The 14,248-nt window shown below is 32.7% G+C and overlaps 1 protein-coding gene across 1 annotated transcript in view; it reads left to right on the top strand.

The window, feature by feature from the left end:
* LOC137922953 (multidrug resistance protein homolog 49-like) overlaps window positions 1–14,248 on the top strand; it is a 66,294-nt gene that overhangs the window by 33,536 nt on the left and 18,510 nt on the right. The window contains exons 2-4 of the mRNA XM_068766067.1: window positions 10,046–10,239; window positions 11,361–11,505; window positions 13,455–13,555. Coding sequence (XP_068622168.1) covers window positions 10,046–10,239; window positions 11,361–11,505; window positions 13,455–13,555 — 440 coding nt within the window. The remainder of the gene's footprint in view (window positions 1–10,045; window positions 10,240–11,360; window positions 11,506–13,454; window positions 13,556–14,248) is intronic.

Genomic DNA, 14,248 nt, shown 5'->3' with positions numbered 1-14,248 from the left:
CTAAATAATTAATTTTTTTTACAGGCGTATTTTGTATGTAGGTGTATATATTCAATAATTAATCACACTAATCATTTGCGGTAAGTAAATATCTATGTTTCAATGTTTAAAACCACTTTAAAACTACTTCTTGGCCAAATCCGGTTTTATTTGTTTGAACTGAACTAATAAAAGGCAGATAACGTATTTGTATAATTATTTAATAAATATTAGGAGTGTCGCAATTTACTTGTTTATCATTAAATAAACTAGCGCACACAAACAACGCGACGAAAAACAAGGTTTTATAAAAAAATTCGCAAATGATTTTTGGTGTAACACTGGCCACAACGGGCATCATTTTTTTTTACTTTTACTCTACCACAGCCCGCTAGGTAGGTTCGGTAGAGGTATTTCTCTAGGTGGACTGGACTTTACCAAGATCGCAGGAAGGTGCTGAATGCGTGCACAGTCATTGTGGCAATCTTTGAAGGAGGCCTTAGGCTTGCAGTGAGCTTCTATCGGCTGATATGATAATAATTGCTCGTCGCCGCCGATTTGAATTCCGACGTTGACAGATAGATAATTTTAAAAAGTCAATTATAGGTAAAAATGCTCTCTTTTAACAGTTATGTTATTAACATAACTGTTTATACATATGAACTTCAACCTGACTACCGTGATAAAAGAGGTTTAATGTATACTGACGTGTATTAGTGTTCGAACGTGATTGCTACTAAACAATACAAAACTTTTCGTTTTCGATTAATCTCAACACCGCTGTAATCGCAACGTAACATAATACATATAACATCCACGTAATGTAGAAATACCAGCAGGATTCCCCAAAACGCCAAACATGTAATTTTTTGAATCATCTTTATTGCAAATTCATTTAAATTACAATTTAAGGGTCATTTTCACTGCATGGCAATAACACGTTACAGCCGCATCGAAAGAAGCCATGCGAACGCGATGTCTGGTTTTAATAAGGCCAGTTTCACACGACGATTTATTTATATTATCATTAAAAACTTAGAAACTTAGAAATTGCTAGTGACCTCTTGTTAATTAATAAAATTAATTAGTTCTTATACTTGTGAATTATGTAACTTAAACAACAACTTTTATTCACAACAAACAGTTTAACAAAAACATCTAAGAAAATGTAGAGAACTCTATATCAATTATTCTAGTCAGCAATTATTAACATGCATACATTACTTTGAAATAAATGGATTTTCAATAATTAACGTTTTATGCATAATGCAATTTTTACTTTTAATAATTTTTATTTATTAAGTTATTAAAAAATACAAGTCTAATTGAAATTTGAATTAAAGACACCAAAAAAAAATATTTTTTTAAATCAAAACACATGAATAACATTAAACATAAATAAATTTATTGCGGTGAAGGCGTAGTGCAAATAATACAAACCATACAGTAAACACACTAAGTTTTCGTCTATTTGAAAAATTTATGATAATAAAAATTTTAAAAAAAATTCTTCGTTTAACTACATTATTAAAAAAATACCATTCTATGTGAACACGACCTTACTGCATCTCGTCTGCATTATAGGGAAAAGTGCAACGGTCCGCGAGGCGGGAATTCCCCGGGACATGTCAAAGCACCTACAAGATAAGTTAACTGATGCCGGGTTTTACACAAATAAGACTTACATACGAGATATATAAACCACCGTTATAAAAATTTACGTCAAATTCAGGTCAAGTGATATCTGCTCTTTTATAGGTAATAAAGTAGAATTCATTTATTACTAAAACACTGCGAGAAGAGACCAATTTAAAAGAAACTAGAAAGAGATTGAGATTCATTACAATAGCATCAACAGTTGGCTCTAACAAACTCACATGGGTTTGGTTTTTTTGGTGGTCATATTTACAATCCTCTTACTAATGAAATAGAGCAATTCATTCAAGCTTTATTTTCCAGGATTATTTTGCACGATTTAATTCATTTTTTTATTGGACATTACATAAAAAACTCAGACGAATTTTATATTCGATTTATTTATAAAAAAAGAGAAATTTTCTTTTATAAAAAAGAAGTTATCGTCGATTGTACAAATTCGAATCCTCAAGTTTTTTGGACATATCGCCCGTAATAAAGACTTAGTGAAACGTTTGGCGATGCAAGGAAAAGTAGAAGGCAACGACTTGTGGATGCTCTCCAGCGAGATGGTTAGACATCACAAACCATCACTATTAAGTCAGTCAATGAATGCCCTCACTTCACCAAACTCCGCGCTTTGTGACGATGCTTAGCAACAGCAGTGTGGACACCAGAACCAACAGGAGCATAACCAAGACCACTCTGATAAAAGTGCACGGATGATAAGAAGACGAAGTTATATAAAATAGTAAAATATTAAATTAAAAACACGATTCAGCCGATCTTCCTGTGCAGTCGTCATATAAATTTAAAACATACGACTCCATTAAGCGGACAACAATACAATATGTAACCATTTCAACCGGCAAGAGTAAACAACAGTTTACCGTATTCGTTTAATGGCAAAGTTCGATAATCTTAACAAAGGTCGATGTTTCCTTTGTGTTCAGAGCCATAGGAAAATCTGAAAAAGGGCAAACTTCATTCACTAAGTCCGACTGTCCACTTCCTGCTTATGTCCAAGCGCACTGGCCTGTCAATCAGTGCTGTCAATTTAATATGTTATCTGACAGTTTTATAGCATTATTGCAATAAATTGCATGCCAGCAAGAATACTGATATCGTTAAATCAGATGATTAAGAATATTACCATTTCAGTTTGAGGAAACTGTAAAGTAATAAATTTTAAAATTTACATAAACAGACGTACTAGGTGTTATAATATTTCGTTTAAATATTATTACGATAAACATGGCCATTGGCTATCTTTGAGGGAAACCTGTGCATTTTGGCGCCTACCGGCTGACATGGTTAGATGGTGAAATACAACCATAAATATTTTGTAACAAAAAATGCCTTTGTTATTAAAGATTGTTTATATTTAGTACTTCGTGTTTTAACCTGTAGACGAAATAAATGAAGCGATTTAAGAAAATTTATAGTAAAATTATAAAGTGACAGATATTAAAAGTAGACGCCACGAAGGGATGTTTCTACAAGGTGGATCCACATAGTCAAGGACCCCGGGAACACGCTGTATGCGGGCAACGCAAGACCTGTTATCGTGGAGATATTTGAAGGACACCTACGTCTTGCAGCTAAGCTTTTGGCAAACATGATCATGATGAAACAGTTAACATTCTTTAACATAACCATTATGTAGCCATTTATGTGTATATTAATATCTTATACCATATAATCACTAATCGGGATAAGTGAAGTGATTTAAGAAAATTTACTTCAAAAGTACAAAATGATACATCATAGCTTTTATTAATATTAATACGTGGTTACATCCCTCCCACTACATATAACACTGTTCCACCCCTTAAAGGTCCTTTCCCCGAAACCAAATAAACCTTACTAAGTGAACCAACGACGTAGTGTAAGTTATGCGAAAACTCTGGATTCAAGATTTTTTGCTGTAGGCGTCTATAGGCTAGTTTGATGATGATGAAATACATGGATTGGCCATATTTTTTTTTATGGCCCCCGCTATTGGGGACCTCTCCTTCCACCCCCTATTTAATTGGGAACAGGGTTTTGTATCTCTTTTTTTCACTAGAATTTTTTTTTCGTTCTCGTCTTCCATAGTACACAATATCTTTTTTCCTCCTTCTATCATTCTACAATTACATCTTCCTTTCTCAATCATTCCATTTCTTTCGTACATCCTGAAACACTTCAGTTATCCATTTCTATTACAGTATCACAGTTTTAATTGATTTAATTGGAGTGGCCATGTTGCGTACATAAATAAAAAAAATGCAACAAAAATGTAGCGACTGTTATTGACGTATGTTTATTTCTTGTATTCTTTGTTGACGGTGAAGAATAAATAAATAAAAAATGAAAAGAAATTTTAGGTATATTACAGTTGTTTTAATACTTTCGTACATCTACATTTAAAATTCATTAAAAAGTATATTTTTTAAGTTTACTTTCATACAGAAATTTTTCTAGTTTTGAGAAAGTATATTATTAAAACGGCGGTAATTTCAAAAATCTCTCCATTCATTGCGAACAGTGATTATAACAAAGTCTTTAAGTTATTCTTTATAAAACTTTTAAGTTATGAAAGTATGTAATCAAAAAACCTTATAATTTCGTCGTCAAAGTGCAAAGAAATGATCGACGACCACGAGAGGTACTTTTACCGCTGCAATGCCCGAGGCGACTATTTGCGAGCCACAACGGGTTTCACTCCCTCCCCCTGCCTACCGCGAAGCTAGCGTATCCCGGCTCATTCACCTCAAAGCACCCTCGGAGCTCTGGAATTTTCCACATATTTTTTTGTATTAATTCCATATGAAGTATTTGTATATTGAACAAGACGTTTTATTTCTCTTTTCGGTTCTTATTTTAAATATTATAAATTTTTACACTGTAATTAGGTATAACGGTTTCAAAAATCGATGTCGATTTTAAAGACTAACCCGGTATTTATGTAATATAATTAAAATGTCTCTTAACACGGCTTATTTATTTACGTAAAATCTAAAAAACTAATTTTAGCAAAATTTCACCTTAATATTGATGGATGCTCTAATAGCGGAGTAGGTATATAATTAAAGACACACACGCGGTTACCGTAAATGATCCTGTGTGAATATAATATGAATAAAAAATATATGTAGAAAGCTCAGAATACTCTTGATGAGGTTCAATTTTTTTAATTTTTGCCGTTATATGCATAAAGATAAACTGTGTGAATATTCACAGTGGTTCATAGCCGCCTGGAAAGATAGTCTTTTATAAAACTTTCCAAAGAAAATTTAAATACAATTGTTAAAATTAAAATAAAAGAAAGTTGACTTTAATTTACTTTAATTTATTTATTTAGTTGTATAAAGGATTTAGACAGTTACTTTGTGATATTTACAACATTAAACTTATGATTAAATAAGCACATTAATATAAACATTAATCACAGAACTCTTCATATTTTTAGCTCAATAAAACAAATCATAATATTTTACATTGCCACCTATTTTTGGCGTATTAAATTTCAACATATACAATAATTTCATTCGAAATAAATTAAATGTAATTAAAACATTAACCGTTAGTAAATTTTATCAATTATATCTTACTATTACATCCTATGTTTACCCATTTTCATTTCAAACACTAAATGAAGCGACATCTATTGATTGAATCATAAAAGCTGTATTTACACAAAACTACTGATGTGTTCTCTGAACGTTATGTAAGCTGTGTTTGTATGTCAGTTTGTTTATTAGTTCGATTAAAAAATGTCATTCACAAGGGTACGTGGATCCATTAATAACACAGATAAAAACGTTTTATACTTTTACATAAATAATAACAAAACTGGAAGACACAATGTATTTAAAAATGTACTTTTATTAAATTCAAGCAATTGGTTGGCGTCATACAAATCTAACCTTTTATATATTTATGTTATATCTAAAAATCTTGAATTCTGGAGCTTTTCAATAATTAAAGTAAGCTAAATACCAAGAACGTGTAATATATATCATGTGCATAAGGCTTGAGGAACTAGGCAAACGTTATGCATAAATTGGATATGTCCTTTGTGTTATTTATATATGCGGATCGTAATTATTGTAGTATTACATGTCAATTAACATAAGCAGTTTCGAAAATTATAAAATATTTATTAATAATCTTTAAAATCTTGAAATGCTTCAGAGGCATTTTACTCAATTTATGTTATATACTTTTTACTAATAAAACTAAAAAATATAATTAAAATGGGCATAATTACAAGAGTTATGAGATGGAATATTACTACACCATTTCACTTACGATCTCTTAAAATAACTCCTCATCACATTACTCAAAATATAACAAAATCTCGGAGAGATAAAGTCAATAGTAAAACAGTGTTAAGGAGCATGAATAAAAAATTAGAAGTACTTACTATATACAAAAAAAAACAAGGAAGACCACATTACGAGACACTCAAAATAGAAACTTCTGCAAATTATCGTACGGGGTAGGCGAATTGTTGGTAGAACACCAAATCCTAGCTAAAAACACAAAATATAATCTAGCCAATTATTTATAACACAATTGAAACTTCCGTGAGAATAGTTGATATGATCTCTTACAACCTTAATGATATATATTGATATTTATATTTACAGAAATATTACTTTGTACAGTTACTTGGTGTATAAAAAAAACTTAATAACGTTTCAATCTCACGTTCTAACAGGGTTATCTTTGCTAGACCGTAGATTTATTGTAGATAAAAAATCATTTGTTTTATGATTATTAAAATCTAGCTAGATGGATGGCGATGAGTAATGGGGTACCTTATTGTATTTATAATTAATTTATTTGATATCTACAACGAAGATAACTGATTCGAACGCGTGGGTTCTAGGAATTACATTCAAATGGATTCTTTTTAATTAGCCGCTGTCCTCCGCGTCAAGTAATTGCATTTTATATTGTTCGAATGCGGACGATGAACGTTCCGGGATTGTCGGCATTATTGACCTTTGTTACTGAAATGTCCTACAAACAATGAAGTTGCGAATAAAGGCTTATTTTCGTTGAATCGTCACACAGAATGCGGGTTGTCCATGTAGCATCATTTGTTTATTTAACACACAGATTCTCAGACTTTTTTTTCTCATAGACCACTTTCAAAATTTTGCTGGTTTCGTTAAACTCACTACTCAGTCGTCGAGATTATAATATTTTCTGTCTACATAGATAGGCGAAGTCAAGTCAGAGCATTTTAGTAATTAATAATAATAATACAGGCAGCATATGCTTTTGCGTTAACCCCCGCTTACAAATATTATACTCCCATTTTTTGGTCGCGCCCAACATAAATCCTTCTCGTCGAGTCGTTTGTGATCCCATGGAAGTCCGCCTGGACCATTTGAGGAACCAAAGATTTAAAGCAAGCGTTGTGCAGGAAGTTAAGGAGTGTTATAAGTAGCTGATGCTGTGTGAAAACATATAAATAAAAAATCATTAAAATGATCTTGTTTGTCAAAGATAACGGTAATCGAATGCGTTGTCAATGACAGAGAAAATAAATCTCCCGCACGTCGAATACGAGGTCTAACAACAAAATGAAGTAAGCCCTTAACAACATATTAAATCAGTAGCCTCTATACTTCATAGGTTTAGTTACTTTAGTAATTGTTAACAAGACCGATAAGTTAAACTTTATATATTAAGAGGTCTACACAATATTTTGTTGTTCAATTATAATATACAGGAAGCTGTCTTCCCCACGCTTAGCAAACTTAATGGACTCCTTCTGAATCCTTGACGAAATGTGTTCGCAGAAATTCATGAAATCCATTATTAGCTAACCTTTATCTAAGCTTCATAGTTCTAGATATATCATGATGTCTTAGTATAATGGTCGAAATATAGTTATATACATATGTAAAAGATAGATATAGGTAAAATGCTTGTAACTAAAGTTACAGACATAGTTCGAAAAATTGCTCGTCTTATGTGAACGACATTTGGGGCTGAAAGGTTCTGGAATAGCAACCATGATCGACGATATATAGTTAAGGTTGTGGGAAGTTGCTCGATGCAGCCAGTGCAGGACCTTTCAGAAAGCTTTTATCGGCTGAAAAGATGAAATATTTACTCGTAAGAAATCCATCTGTGACTTCTAATTTGTGCACGGTAGAAACTATTATAATGCATTTTTTTTTTTTGGGTAATAAACAAGGCAATTGACGTAACTGTGCAACTTTCTAATACAACTTTTTTGAATGCACTAACACTATGTACAATATTTTGCTCATCACTAAGTCTTTTGAAAGTGTGTACAAGCCTTTATTATTGTAATTGATTATTCTTAGTTTAAACCCGAACTGTCAGAAGAGTGATAGTTCTTTCAGTGCAAAATTGACATAATTCTATCGAAAATAATATTTATATGTAAACAATTAAAATTATTTGATTACAATTAGTAAAGTTTAAAAAATAGGTGAGATTTTTCGTGTGTGTAATTAAATATTTTACTTTTTAATTACTTCTTACTCTGTTGTGTTTTTGGAAATGTAAATGTTATGTTTACAATACATCAGGTGTAATGCGAGAATTACTGATTCTCAGGATATGTAAACTGGCGAAGGATTTACCCGCACGGATGATTCTTAGAAGTACAAGAAAATACTTGAAAACAATGATGGAATTGGTATATATATGAAAAATTTATTATACACGGTTTGACACATATTTTTATACCATATAATGAAGTGACAAGCTAGGTTATCATCTAATCATTAGTGATACAGCTCTTTGTAAATAACAGAGAGCTTATAAAGTATAAATCCCGTTGTTACACTATCCTTAAGCCTAAATTAAAAAACATTCACTACTTTATTTTATCAATGTATAATACCGTTTACATGATGACATTTAAAGTATCTATAGTTTTTAAGAAGCACATAAGCACATATGTTTTGTACACGTCAACTACCCATTATTAGTACTTCTATCTTTTCCATACTATGGTTGTCTGTAAGAGATACCTCGTGTGATAAGACCGCCTTTTGTACTTTTTTGTATATTATTATGAAACTTTTTAAATGTATCCTAACGCGAACAATAAAGAATATTAAATAAATAAATAAACAAGGCGCTTAGCTTACTTCTTCTTACGGTAACTAAGCGGAGCTTCTTTTGGGAACTCCGGTTCGGAGTTTTCAGATTAGGGAGTCGCTAAACTCAATTAGCTAAACCAGATACTTTAAAATGTCTTTTAGGCTGTTATTTGAAACGCATTTAGGGTTAGCCAGATCGATTATGCCATGACGAAGGGGTTTGCTACTACTTATGTCACGCGATTTTGCTTGTCGTTGATTTATGGGAAACAGTATATTCGGGAGTTATTGGCAAGCTCACAGTTACTCAACGATTATTACTATGCTTGGGGTTATTTAACGAGATTGAATCAGTAATGAGGAGATACGTAAACGAACAGCCGACACAATCGAACGGAATATCAAGTTGAAGTGGCAGTAACCAGGCTGTTAAGCGCGTAGAGATGACGGCAGAGGTTAAAATTCTGGAGTAACTCTGAGAGTAATTCTGGAGACCGCGGACCAGCAGGAGTAACGTATGGCGTCTACTCATAAGGTGGAGTTACCTTATTAAAGTCATCCTGAAACTCGGGATGCAGGTCGATTATTACCAGTATTAGAAATCTATGAAGGAGGCAGTTCTGCAGGTGAAATGATGTTATACGCATTGCATATATCTTCTGGGGACTACAGTTCACCATAAATTCTTCACATAGACCAATTTTATACGAAACTTTGGTTCGTATACTAATGGAAAAATATCCATACATTCTCGTTGTATATTAGTTTAACAACTGCGATATGCGTACGTATTTTAATAATTTGATGTATGACTCACTGCGACAAAGCCTTTGCCTGTAATTTAAAGTAATTCACTAATTCTAATACTAAGAAAATAATATTTCCGCCATATCATTACTCACTGCTCTGTGTTGCGGAAAAAACGACTGACTTTTTTTTATCGAGTGAAGGATTCAGAGAACTGTACAGTCGACTGTTGTTATTACGGCAATATCTAAATAGATTCGGCAAAGCCTAGTTTGATCTTACTTCATTTATTTGTGTTTAGTGCTGCGATTTCGGAAGTAATAGTAAATGTTAACCAGGCAAAAGCAACCGACCAAGCCTATCGTCACCTTTTCGAGGGTCGTTGATTCAGAATGTTAAACGAGCTCTAAGTGATAGTATCCTAAGTTTCTAGCCGACTCTTTCCAGCATCTGGTGAATGCTACCACCGGCTCTCTCAATGCTCTCTCAATGCTGATCTCAGCATTCCGAACTTAATACTTATAACTGACGATTCAAAAGTGCTTGTAAATGCCTCGGACAAAAGTATTTTGAATTTTAAAATTATATGTGTATATTTGCAGTGGAGATACTCAACATGGGGCGAACGCGTGGCGACAATGTGTGGGGCTGCGTTAGCCTGGCTGTGTGCTGGAGGATTGGTGCTGGCTGTGCTGGCATACGGCGAATTCACAGCACTTTTTGTGCAGCGTCACCGCGCAGAAGAACCACCAGCTGACTTCAGGATCATGCAGGGCTTTGGAGGTGGACGAAGACTGTGAGTGCTCTATTAAAATCTTAATTCCTACTTTAATAGTAGAGTTTTTTAAGAATAGTCCAGTGCTGAATTTAGGCCTTCTCCATAGATTTCCAATAAGACCGGCTGAATACGGCTTCCATCCAGCTTCTTCCGGCGACCATAACAAGGTCGCTTGTCCACCTTGTGGATCCTCCTACGCGTCTTACAACGTCCTATAACTAATACAGAACGATAATCTAAATAAAATTTAAGTTGGGACGATCGTAGGGTATCTCATTATCATCATTTCAGACATGGGAAGTCGATTGCCGAACCTATATCCTAAGGAAATAAACTTCCTATGTTCCTATTCGCTTAAATGCCCAAAAGCATTTCTATTTATAATTTTTTTGCTTATTGGAAGCGGCCTGTATAACTCAAGTTACATATAAGGTAGAAATGCCGAAAAGTTATTTCTACCTTTCAAATTTGTATAGATTTTCGTAAGTAAATGATAGTAAATCTGTTAAATTTCTCTGATCTTTTTATTCTTAATTAAATACTAGAAAAGTTCGATACATGGAAAGTATGTGGATTTGTGTAAAACGTAAGCCAGAGATGTTTCAACTGATGTATACTCCTTAAGTTATAATACAAAACAAAAGATAGGATAGTTAAACTATATTACGTACAAATAATATACTCTCTATAATATTAGCGGTATAATATCAAAGTTTAATAAATGAAAAGATGCGATTTTAATTAACATAAGATGAAATGACCGATAGAGGAAGCCACGTAGAGATGTGATTTATAGATATTATTTAAAACTTGACTTTGTTTTCGTTATTGAATATATACTCATAGAAAGGATAATAAAATTCTTTTTAATTTATTATTGTCATATCAACCTACAGAGGCCAATTGGCATAGGCCTCTGCATATCTTACGCTACTCGCATACTATTCTAGCTACTTCCAGCGAAGGCGGCTCGTGGTTGCTTACTACTCAAAAATTTTTATTCAACTTATAAAATTATAAGATGTTTTTGTTTACGCTTCACAACTTCAACGGTCTAGACAGTAACTATTACATGTCGTAAAAATTGTTACGCATTACATGCTAATTATTAATATTAATGAATCTTCTTCCTTACACAGGCCGGGAGGAAATCGAACAGATCACATGGACGCCTTAGTGGAGGACTCTTTGGCATTTGCACTTGCCAGTGTGGCCATCATGGCCGGTCAGTTATTGGCCGCTGCACTTGCGGTCACGCTTTGCAATTTTGCTGCTGCTAGAATGGTAACTAACTCCTTTCTTTTTTATATTTATTTATAACGGCATATCAAAAGAAGGTTCATTATACATGGAAATAAGCCTTATAATAATAAAACGTTTCTATGCACCTACTTATTAAAGGTGTATATGACGTTCATAATAATTATGGTATATATCTACAAATAAATAAGAAAGGCAGGTTAAGATTTAATAATTTTATTCACTCATAATAAATATATATGCATATATACACATACAACGTGTGTTACATATACATAACAAAACAAAAACAACAAAAATCAAACCCGCGACCTACGATCGCAAGTCAGTCCTCTAGCGCATAGCTACCATTCCGTTTTACATACGTCAAACTCAATGCTGTTTTTTTAAGTGCTATAACTAGTTGGACCTATAAAAAGGTAACAGTTTATATACCATAATACTGTCACAAATGTACATATAACACTTAAACCTTGGCTTTTTGTGTATTTTTACTATAATAGGTATCAACACAAGTTTAATTTATGTCAAAAATTACACAAAATATTCGATTTTATTTTAGACATATTCTTTTAGTCTGTACGGCCACTCATCGATTATTATACGCATCATATGCGTGTCATTTTGTCCCTGAATTTTTTAAGGACGACATCAGGTTCTGCTTATTATTATGAGGTCTAGCAAATACTTTATCATTATAAACCTGACATATTTTGTAATCCAAAGGATTATGGTCTGAAATGGAAAAGAGCGAATCATAACATCTGAGAGAGTCAATCAAAGAGATCAAATCAAAGAGAGAAGAATCAAAAGAGAGAAAGAATCAAAGAGAGTCAATAATTTGACGTTCAAACAATGCCTGTAATCTTAGCCTTGTGTGGTTGTCCTGCTGGAATACCCACAGCCGCCATCTAAAGATGGTGCTAGAACTCAGAAGATGACTTTAAACATATATACACAACTGTCCTTGTCCCGTCAATGCTGATTAAAATATATAGTTCATATGGCAATTAAATAACAAATCACGTATTGGTTTATACGCGTTGTATATCATTGCAGACAGTCTAACTAATCACTCTCCTACAATTTATCTAACAATTGCATTGCAAGACGATAACAAAGGTAATTTATTTATTTACATAAAAAGAACAATATGCCATGATCACTGAACCAATGATGGGTAATGTAATTACATCTAGTGATGTCTATCGGATTGAATTCTCTCATAACGTTATGAGAAATCCATTATGAATTGTTTTTGCCTTGTTACTAACCGTTGATTATCAAAGAATCTTTGCTTGGATTAAACATTGATTTGTCTTATGTTAACGAACTAAATATTGCGTCATAGCCTTACGATTGGTTAATAAAAACAATGTTTTTACACATACACTAAATTTCTACAATTAAATTGCACTAAGTTCTATTTTTTTACATTCACAAACAACCACAAAAAATCATGTCGACAAAACGTTTCTTTACAGTAATTAATTGGGTACTTTTAATTAGTTTTCGAGGGTAAATATAAAACTTTTTTGCTTCTCTAACTATAAAAGCTATATTTACAAAAAGTAATTAAAAAAAAAACTTTATTTATGTAATTAATAGCAACGTAATTAACAATGTTATATTGCGAATAGCAGTCGATAGAGCAATTAGCATGCTATTTTATACATCTACTTATTATCGTCATTATATATTAATTTGTACATAATTGTTGATATAGAACAATGTCATATTGACTTCTTCAGCGCAGTTGTTGCCTGGCATATTTCACTTAAATATATATTACATATAATTTCCAGATTGATTTATGTAGATATGTCATTACATAATTTGTGCTCCTAAGTTTTATTAATCCATTTTTGTGTTTCCTAAAACAAATAAAATATATAGTGTGTGTTAATGTAAGAATGTACCAAAAATTTTGTAAGTTGCTTTCATTTCTTTCAAGTTCTTTATTATTTTCACAGATTGCACGTTTGCGTTTGAAGCTACTCCGTTCGGTGCTGAGCCAAGAAATCGCATTTTTTGACACCAACACCACCATGAACTTCGCTGCGTCCCTAACAGAGTACGTAACCGTGCCGCCGTTTAGTAATAAAAAATATTTATTTTATCGAGAACATGATTTCTTTATTGATAATTATGTTTTGAATGTATAGCCTGTACCATCGATATTGACGTCATCATTATTTCAGCTGTAGGATGTTCACTGCTAATCCTATTTTTTATTAATTCTCATAAGATAATATGTCAAATTCGTATGTGATAAAGGCCTTAAATAAATGTACTTTTGTTTATTAAATAATAAAATTTTGGCAGACATACAAAAAAAAATTAGCACATGCTGAATTTATTAATGTATTTTTCCTAAGTTTATATAGGGGCCTCACTCGCAAGGTCTCAACGAACTATAGCTCTCTCGACTGGCCTCGGGATTCCTCACAGAGAAGGGATCGAATCAGGAATGAAAAGATTCGTAAAAGAACGGAAATAATCACGGATATGCAAGCGCAGCATACGACGTCCACTCATAAGGTGGATAGACAACCTCGTTAAGATTGTCGAATGATGCTGTATGCACGTAGCTTCTGCGACGTCTTGTTGGAAACCAGATATGCATAACCGACGGCTGAAATAAATGGTGATGATGATGACCTTCTGTAAAAACTGTGAGAATGATATTTTTAAATCGTTTAAAATCAGTTTATTTGTTTTAATTATAACATATAGATATATAATTTGATGCTAATCTCATTATAAT

Source organism: Battus philenor, unplaced genomic scaffold, assembly GCF_028537555.1.
Source record: "Battus philenor isolate CCGP_79_NKW_IND1 unplaced genomic scaffold, ilBatPhil1.0.hap1 SCAF_20, whole genome shotgun sequence".
In the NCBI taxonomy this organism is placed as follows: Eukaryota; Metazoa; Arthropoda; class Insecta; order Lepidoptera; family Papilionidae; genus Battus; species Battus philenor.
The sequence above is the reverse complement of the archived record's forward strand: the minus strand, read 5'-3'. Positions and strand labels throughout refer to the sequence as shown.